The sequence below is a fragment of the Mustela putorius genome, unplaced genomic scaffold (genome assembly GCF_011764305.1).
Source record: "Mustela putorius furo isolate JIRA1106 unplaced genomic scaffold, ASM1176430v1.1 tig00003896_pilon_pilon_pilon, whole genome shotgun sequence".
Lineage (NCBI taxonomy): Eukaryota > Metazoa > Chordata > Mammalia > Carnivora > Mustelidae > Mustela > Mustela putorius.
Genome location: NW_025422045.1, coordinates 11,733,367 through 11,743,464, shown reverse-complemented (window position 1 = coordinate 11,743,464; position 10,098 = coordinate 11,733,367). Strand labels below are relative to the sequence as shown.

At 39.9% G+C, this 10,098-nt stretch overlaps 1 protein-coding gene across 1 annotated transcript; it reads left to right on the top strand.

The window, feature by feature from the left end:
* The first annotated feature begins 8,903 nt into the window (after positions 1–8,903).
* On the top strand, positions 8,904–9,137 carry LOC123388202 (cytochrome c oxidase subunit NDUFA4-like). The gene has a single exon (XM_045067429.1). It carries the CDS (start codon positions 8,904–8,906, stop codon positions 9,135–9,137), a length of 234 nt encoding a protein of 77 aa, XP_044923364.1.
* The last annotated feature ends 961 nt before the right edge of the window (positions 9,138–10,098 follow it).

Genomic DNA, 10,098 nt, shown 5'->3' with positions numbered 1-10,098 from the left:
TGTTTTAAGACCAGGCATAGGCAAAAGATGCATTTAAATGGCAAGGTTGACAAGTGGATTTTAATGAAACCAGAGTATGAAAAGTTCACTGATAGGATTTCAGATTCCTCACTGCAATTCAGCTGTTCTTTTTTTTTTTTTTTTTTTTTTTTAAGTAAGCTCCAGGCCCAATGTGGGGCTCAAACTCACGACCATGAAATCAAGAATCTCATGCTCTGGTGACTGAGTCAGCCAGGTACCCCCCATTGTAATTACCCTTTAAGAAACTATCACTAGCTAAGCTTTGCTGCACTGACAAAGCAGAATATTCACAATCGTCTTAAAAATTTAAAATACTCCTCCCTTTCCAACTACATGTTTATGCGAAACCAGTATTTAAAAAAAAAAAAAAGCTTTTAAAAACAGCTTTATTGAGATATTACTAACATATAAAAATTGTATATATTTAAGGTGCACAACTGGATGGCTTTTGTTGTTTTTTAAGTTTTAGAAAAAGATTTTATTTATTCATTTGACAGAGAGAGAGAGAGAGTGGGCACAAGGAGCGGGGAGAGGCAGGGGGAGAAGCAGGCTCCTCACTGAGCAGGGAGTCCCATGTGGGGCTCCATTCCAGGACCCTGGAGTCATGACCAGAGCTGAAGACAGACACTTAACTGACTGAGTCACCCAGGTGCCCCTGGATGTTTTGATATACATATTCATTGTGGAAAGATTACCACGATCTAACTTATCTATCACTTTACATAGTTACCATTGTGTGTGTGTGTGTGTGGTAGAAGCAGATTTTCTTTAGATACATCAACCAAAACAACATATAAAAATAGATTGACTGCAGAAGCCGATACAGGAGTCCAGCTGTCTTTCATTAGGTCAAACATCAATTTCAAATAATGCCACTCTTTTCACTAATTTTGTTTTAGAGATATTTTCTTAAAATGTGTTATGTTGATCGTTGTTATTTTAAAGTAAATCCATATTACAAATGTGTCTCCGTTTTTCTAGAATGGAATTACAGAGAGACATAACCCATATATGTCAGTTATCAATTTAATCAATTTATTGACTCTCAGTTCTAAATCATCCTTCACTGTCAACTCTGCAAAAATGGGGCCGAGCCCTTTAAATATATATTTTTTTCTTTGCCAGGGAGCACAAGGCTAAGCTTTGCCAGTAGAGGGTGCTAGAGACACTGCAGAAGGACAAGGCTTTCCTTTCTGTGCTCTCCTGCAGCTTGGCTCCTGTCCTGCCTGATTCTGTTACTCTGTGACTACATTTGCTCTTGGTCCCTGAGCTATCTCCCCTATGCTTGAGCAGCCTATGGATGTTAAGCAGCATAATGAAATTCAAATGTAATGCAAATGTTTGAATTTAGGCACAAAAACTGAAACAGAAGAGTGGGATTGCCATGGGGTGCCTGGGTGGCACAGTCGGTTTAGCGTCTGACCCTTGATTTCGGCTCATGATCTCAGGGTTGTAAGATCGAGCCCCATAGCAGGTCCCATGCTGGGCATGGAGCCTGCTAGAGATTATTTCTCCTTCTCCCTCTGCCCCTCTCCCTGCTCACACAGGTGCTTTCTCTTTCTCCTTCTCTCAAATAAATAAATAAATCATATATATATTTAAAGAGCGTGATTGCCATTCTATGATATAATACTTTTAAAAATTAATGATTTTCCTAACATCAATGCCTCAGGACCTTAGTGAGCTCACCAAACAGAAATGAGGACCCCTCCCCCACCAGCCCTGCTATGTGTCCTCCTCTGAAAGGGACAGAGGGAGACCCAGGTCTGTGAGAACTTATAGTCTGCTGTAATGACACGTAGTCCCCTACTCGGGGGTCCCAGTGCCTCGTCCAGAGTTCAAGAAGTCCCAAAGGGTCCTGGAATCCTTATTTTTCTCCCACTGGGTCTAGGGAGGTTGGGAGGTGAAAATGAAGCTGACTTTTTGTTGTATTCACAACATTAGGAGCTTCTTTTCTCTAGGGAAGTACCTATTTGCTTAGAGTGAACTTGAAAACCAGGCTTCAGTCAAAACAACAGTCAGAACCGAAGTGGGGCCAAATCAGTTGGGGCGACCTGACCATGCAGAGGAAGGGGGGATGCATTTGTGAGTTACATCAGCCATGGACTCCAGCAGCAGATGCCAGGAACACCCCTGGGACCTCCTCAGGGTCACCAGCCTGAGGAACACTCACGACCAGCCCCTCTGCAGCTGGACTTGGCATTTGCATGAATCCAAAGACCCATCTCTCTCCCGGCTGCCACACCCTGTGCATTTTTACCTAAAGAAACCAAGCATTGCTATAAAAAGACCAAGTTTTTGTATGCACTTTAAAATTACCCGGGTAGATTAAACTGTAACATTTCTTGCCTCTGCTATCCAATGGATAGTGACTGGGAGGAGATGTGATCAATTATTGGGAAACAAAAATAAAATTGTATATTTCTCTGAACATCTGAAGATGGCAGAAGCAAGTTTGAGACCCTGCTCCCTGGATATACCTTATCTTGCCCCCTAACTTATACCCACCTGATGCACAAGACTCTTCCCTTCCCCTGATACTGACATCTGATACTCAATACATACTTCTTAAAATGAAGTTATAGAACCCTGGTGATGTATTCTACAGAAGGAATGAGCAAGGCCTTTCTGTGCTGGGCCAGGTGGTAAGCATTCAAGGCTTTGTAGGCCACACATGGTTCCTGTAGCAACTACTCAGCTTTGCTGTTGTAGTGTGAAAGCAAATGTAGACACAAGTAAACATAATTGTGTTTCAATAAAACTTTATTAACAAAAAAAATATGCTATGCTAGCTTTGCCTATGGACTATCATTTGTTAACTTCTGTTCTAAGGTGTAGTAGCCAGAGTCTGCCAAGCATGTTGTCTATCACTGTCTTTGGAGACAAAAGGCCTCTCTTTCCTCTTCTGCCTTCTAAGCCTCGCGTGCAAGGCTCCCCTAGGCAAACTCTTCCAGAACCATTCTGAAGGGAATTCTGGGACATGTGGTTCTTGGCTTCTCCTCTTCAAGAGTGTGGCAGTGTGCTTGGTTGGCAATAACTAACAGCATACCAAGGTAACGAATCACAGAAGATTTATAGGCCATGGTGCCAGAATGACAGAAACCCAGTCTTTAGAATCATCTATTGTTCTTTGAATTAAAATAGTGAATTCAGCTTTTTTAAATGAGGCAGCTGAATCCTCTTTCATGTTTCATAGGGTTGGGATAGTATTCCCCAGCGTTGGGAGCTCAGGATCCTTTGATCTCAAGGTCCCATCAGTCATGACTTCCCTGCCAAGGTCACATTATGGTTCAGGGTGGCTACTGGGCCCAGGTCCACATTCCAGCCAACAGGAAGCAGGAGAGTTAGAGGAAGGTCGCAGCCCTTGGTCTAGGGGCATTTCCTGGAAAGTGTCTATGCTTCTTCTGTTCATGAGTCATTGACCAAAGTTTAGTTACAAGGACAACACACACCTGCCAGAGAGGATGAGAAATTTCACTTTTATTTCAGGTGGCCATGTAGCCAGCTAAAAATCAGGTAGCTTGTAACCAAGGAAGGAGGGAAGAACAGGTAGTGTGGGACAACTAGCGATCTTTGATACACCAAGCTTCCATAGTCACACTTCATAAAGATGAAGCTTCTGAAATCATACCGTGTTACTACAGGCCAGTTTACTTGTATCACATTTTTACTGGCCAAAGTGCTGACCTGCTGTGCTATTATATCCCAGGATTCTGAATCATGTAAACTTTTCATTGGCCAAGATTCTGACTTAGATGAAATTTGCTCAGGCTAAAATTCCAGACTCGCCTAAAATTCTTACAAGCCAAGCTTCAGAAACAAAATCCAAGAAACCAAACTTCCCAAATAACATGAAATTCTCTTGATCAAGCATTTAGAATTATCTGAGATTCCTACAAAAAGAGTTTTCAGACTCACACAAGAGTCCTATAGGCTAAGGTACATGGAGACCAGGAATCCAGATTTACACTGAATTTCTTATAGACCAAGCTTCCAAGTCACGTGTTCTTGTATAGCAAGTTTCTGCAACAACACAGTGTTATTACAGTAATGTTGTCATAGCCGGGATGCTGGCATCAAGCATAGTCATTCTTTCAGGCCAAGTTTTGAGAATTACATAATGTTTTAATAAATGAAGTTTTCAGAATCATGTAAGTTTATTGCAGGTCAAGTTTCACACAAGGTTATGAAATGGCATAACATTATCATAACCCTAAATTGTAAATCATATAACGTTCTTTCAGGTTCATGTTTCGGAATCACCCAAAGTTTTTTTAAGCCATTCGATCTAGAATCACACAGCATTTCCGAGAAACTGATGTTCCATAAACCCATACAATTTTCCCAGACCAAGTTTCCAGAATCACACAGGGTGCTTTAACCACCTGTGTTCTGGAATCCCATGCCATGCTTGTAGATGACATTCTGGGTCTCTTGTCCTTAAGTCTCCACTGAGCTGGAATTTAAAATCATGTGGGCTCTCAAGTTAGGATTTATACAACATCACCCCCTCTGATGCAAGTGGCAGGCACTCTTCCTCTTGCTAGTTTCCTCCAACTATTGCATAACCCATAACAGATCCTAGAAGTGTTTATGTATTTGTAAGAGGCTGGAGGGCCAGAGTGAGAGGTGGCATCATCTGTGTATGATGCGTCAATAATAGTAAGAACATTTACTTAATGCCTATTATGTGCATCATACTAGTTCTTGACACATTTGATTTCATTTCAGCGTCCCAGCAACCCTGTGATTGAATTTCATCATGATAAACATCATTAATAATTATCATGAGTATCCTCATTTTATAGATGATCAAACTCATTTAAGTAACTCATCGAATGTCCTACAACTATGTAATAGACTCAAAACTGTAGATCTGGTTCTTGGTTCCAGAGGTATAGGGAGGTGCCTCCAGCTTTAGGGCAGAGCCCAGTAAAAGACCACCCCATCCTTGAGATCAAAACTACTAAATTTCAACAGGAAGATGATAAAAAGAGCCATCTATCGAAATGATCCTTCCTCGGAGTGGGTAGAAAGTGAAGACTCGGGAAGACTTGGGGAAGCATAAATCTATGTAAGGTGACCAAGGTGAAGCCTTGAATGTGTGCCCACATGACTAAGGACCATGAAACCAGACTTACTGTGCTGGTACATGCAGAGAGAACAGATGTATTGGCAAAGGGATTGTAGCCATCAGTGCGTTTTCACAAGGCAAATTAGCAGTCTTTCATCAGTTTCATCAGCAGCAAGTGGGGAACAAGGGAAGCCTGGATGGGTTGACATGAGTATCCTGGTCCATTTGGCAGATAAATTCCCAAGGTGGAAGCAAGTATGCCATTTAGCATCATTCACTGAGCTTCTGCCATGTGCCTTGGTTTAGAGATAAAATACTATAAAAATGTATAAGGCAAAATCTCTCTTTTGAAGAAGTTCCACTTTAATAAGAGGAACAGGTGAACAAAGATCAAATATAATTGAGGGGGCCATACACTCATGCACAGAGAGGTGACGGGAAAAGTTTTTATGGAGATAGACATGGTGGGTTAGATCTATAAGGACAAGAAAGAAGAAGTCAGCTAGATGGGGTAGAACTGGCAGAAGTTGTATGGGCCTTCCCTTCTCAGAGGACCCACCAGATGCACAGGTTCTTGGGGGAAAGGGCACCTGTGTGCATGGGGAAACATGAAGAACTCTGCCTGCTTTGGACATAGGGCTCATGTTAAGGAGTTTAAGGGTCAGGGAGATTAGGGCCAGATGGGCCTTGTTGGGACCTATCAATGACTGTCGAAACCTACTGAACATGAGGATCCAGGATGGGGGCCTGAGGACAAGAATGTGGGGGGTGTAGTGGGAAAACAATCACAAAAATGTCCCCATTTTTTGGTTACTCTCCCCAGACTCTGTATTTGGGGCCCAGGTATTTCAATGGAGTATTCCCTACTGCTTACCTTAAGAAATTTTTATTACTATTTTGATGACTTTCATGCCAAATGTAACTTTGAAAATGTTGAAGATACTGGTCTTTGAGAGGGTGCTTGGGGAGCTGTGGCTACTTATCTCCCTGACTGCATCCTGTCATGGCCCTTGCCAAGGGAGGACCCACCCTAGGTTTGATTCCGTCCTCATACCACAAGGAGTGGCAGTTATCCCTCATTGGTGGGCACCAGATGATCCTACCCCACTGGTTCCAGCTCTAGTCTACTGACTCTATTGGTGAGTCTACCCCAGGCCCCTCTTGGTCAGGTTTTTCTGTCTGTTTGTTCATACTGTCACCAATATTTTTGCATACATATGACATGTCTGTTTAATCTGGAAGCCTGTTAACCCACCACTGCTTTCCCCAACCCAGCTGAGAGTTTCTGAATCAAAATTCAGTACATGAGATTTTATTTATGTCCGTGCTAAAGTAGCAGAGTTCGGACTTATTTTCCCACCATAACAAACTAGGAAACTGATCAGAATATATCAAACAACTGTTTTCAGACATTGGTTAACAGGCTGCCTGGGCATTTGATCCCTGAGAGAAGGGAAACAAATAAGAGGAGCCCAGTGATCTCTATGGATTTGTGTCCAGGGGCACATTCCGGACTGTGATACAGAGAAGACATTTCAAGCAGAGCACAGAGGTCTCACCGAATAGAGGAGACAGAGCTCAATGTCAAGGGACACCTAAAATAGTTGGAAAGACAGCTAGAGTTCTGGAGAGAAGAATCTAGGCAGAAGAAGAAATCCCCTAAATTGCACAAGGGTCCCCTGAAATGCTTGCTGAATGATAAGCCCCATATGTGAAGACTGAAACACCATGAGTTCAGGCAAAAAACAATGGGATTTGTCAGTTGCACAGTTCTCGAGATTCACACAGGTGAGAAGATGTTTAGGCTATAACCAGACAGAGTGGAAATTTTGTATTGATCATCTAGGGCATTCAGCTCCAGACCTGCCCCAACAGAGGTTTAAACAAACCTTGAGAGGGGTAAGCTAATCCTTGGTAATTTAATTTCCTGATATAAAAATTCTAATACTTTCTACTGGAAGACAACAAAATATTCCACAGCATCATACTCACAGTGAAATAAAAACTGAACTAAAATTGTTGAACACACCAAGAAACAGGATAATGTGACTCAAAATGAGGAGAAAAATCAGTCAGTTGAAGCAGAAACAAAAATGACAGGATTAGCAAACAAGGCCTTTAAAAAGGCTATTATAAATATGCTCAAGAGGCATCTGGCTAGCTCAGTCAGTAGCATGTGTGTGTGACTCTTGACCTTGGGATCATGAGTTCAAACCCTAGATTGCATGTAGATACTACTAAAGAAAATAAATAAGCTTAAAAAAATATGCTCAGTATGTTCAAGGTCTAAAGAAAAATACGAATATAATGAAGTAAAATAGAAAATACAAAAGTCCTTGTGAAAAGAACTAATTGACATTTTTAGAGCAAAATACAGTATGTGAAATGAAAAAGTCCAACCGGATGGGATTAAGAGTAAATTAGAACAAACATAAAGCATCAATGAACTTAAAGACATAGCAATAGAAACTGTCTAAACTCAAGCACAGAAAATTTTTAAAAGGCTGAACAATAAATAAAGAGCCACAGGGACCTAAGGAACAGCATAAACAATCTAACATACAAATTGCTAAAGTCCCAGAGGAGAGGAAAAAGGACAGAAAAATATTTAAAGTGTTATTGGCAAAACTTTTCCATATTTGGAGAAAAATGTAAACTCATAGACCCAAGAACTTCAATAAATCCCAAGCAGAATAAAAATAAAGAAAACCAGACAAAAGGATATTGTGATTAAATTGTTGAAAACCAATAATAAAACTATTAAAAGTGTCTAAAGAAAAAAGGCACTCTATGTCAGAGAATGAAAGATAACAACACCACAGGCTTTTGGTCACAAGCTGTGCAAACCAGAAAACAAGAAAAGAAACCTTGGAGGTGCTGAAAGGAAACAAAGACACTCTGTCAATATAGAATTCTAAAGTCAGAGAAAATATTCTTTAAAAATGAAAACAAACTAAAAACTTTTTCAGGCAACAAAAGCTGGTAGATTTCATTACTGGAAGAACCACACAACAAGAAAGATTAAAGGAAATTCTTCAGGAATTAAAAAAAAATGATACCAGCTATAAACTTGGATCTACTGAAAGAAGCAAAGAGCGTCAAAAATAGTATAAATACGTCAGGAAATTTTCCCCCCTCATTTTGTAAGTTCTCTAAAAGATAATTGAGTAAAGGTATGATGACAATAACATAAAGGATAGGAGGAAGAAATGAATGTATAGTGTCATAAGGGTCAAAAACTGCACATGCAAGGATATAATTTTACTTAAAGGAGAACTGTCATGAACTAAAGATATCTATTGAAAGCTGTGGAAAAACCACTAAAAAAATAAAGAAGTTGTACCTAATCAGTCAATAGTGGAGATTGAATGGAGTGAAAAGGAAACCCAATTAACCCAAAGGAAGGCAGGGAAAGAAGAAAAAAGGAGCAAATAACAGATGGGACAAATAGGACACAAGAAACAAGATGAAAGAGTCAAACCAAGAATTATATTAAATATAAATGGTCTAAGCACCCCAATTTAAAAATCAGATACTATTGGATAGAATAAAAAGGCAGATCCAACTATATGCTGTCTGCAAGAAACCCACGTTAAACATAAAGGCACAGGTAGTTTGCAAGTAAAAGGATGGAATCAAATACACTATGAAAAGAATAATGAGAAGAAGACACATGTGACTGTATTATAATCAGAAAAAGTAGCTGAGTGACTTTGGACATTGGTCATCCTTGGTGTAGGATTGCTTAGTGCCGGGTCTGGTAGATTTGATCTTTTCTTCTTCCATACTGGAGGACTCTGCCACAACCATGTTATGCCAGATCCTGGGTCAGGCCAAGAAGCATTCGAGTTTGATCCTCATCTTCCTATGTTATTGGAGCAGCCCTGTATGTCTTGTGCCTGGCATTGTTCATCCTGATGTCAGTTGGGATAGGAAAAATAATACAGAACCCTGGAAAAAACTGGGTCTCAATGATCAATACAAGTTCTACCCAGTGAATGTAGATTACAGCACACTGAAGAAAGAAGGTCCAGACTTCTAAGTGAAATGTTTCACTATAATGCTGCTTAGAATGTAGCTCTCCTAGAAGCCATCTGCACAGTTTTCCACTTATCCAGGGAATATTTCCCCTCTAAATTCATGAAATCATGTTGATATATTGTGTTGGGATTTACACTGATTAATAAACATCTGAAACTTTAAAAAGAAAAGAAAAAGTGGTATTGGGAGAAGAAATATGGTCAGAGATAAAAATTAATATTTAATTATAATAAAACATAATTCATCAAGAGACACAAAATCCTAAATGTGTATGTTTTTACTAAGATAATTTCTGAGTGTATGAAGCAAAATTTATAGAACTGTGAATGGATCCGCAATTATTGTTGGAGGTTTCAATACATTTCTCTCAATTACTGATAGATAAAACAAACAAACAAATTCAGTAAAGATAAGAAATACCTGAACAACACTCTGAGCCAATTTGACTTAACTGACATTTACTAAGCATACACTTAATGACAGCTTACACAATTTTTTAAAGTGCATGTGGAATATGTACCAAAATGCCATAAATACAAATCTTAGTATATCTAAAGGACTGAAAACAAAGTGTCTTTAATTCCAACATAATGGAATTAATCCAAAAACCAACAACAGAAAGATATCTAAAACCCCCAAATATGGAGGAATTAAACAAAGCAGTTGAATTTTTAAAAAAGATTGTATTTATTTATTTGACACAGAGAGATCACAAGTAGGCAGAGAGGCAGGCCGAGAGAGAGGGGGAAGCAGGCTCCCCGCTGAGCAGAGAGCCCGATGCAGGGCTTGATCCCAGAACCCTGAGATCATGACCTGAGCTGAGGCAGAAGCTTAACCCACTGAGCCACCCAGGTGCCCCAAAACACTTAATTTTTTAAAATATTTATTTATTTATTTTAGAGAGAGAGAAAGAGCAAGCAAACGTGGGGAGGAGCAGAGGGAAAGAATGCCAAGCAGACTCC

Coding starts and splice junctions, on each gene's coding strand:
- LOC123388202 (XM_045067429.1), top strand. CDS start 8,904: ATGTTATGCCAGATCCTGGGTCAGGCCAAGAAGCATTCGAGTTTGATC.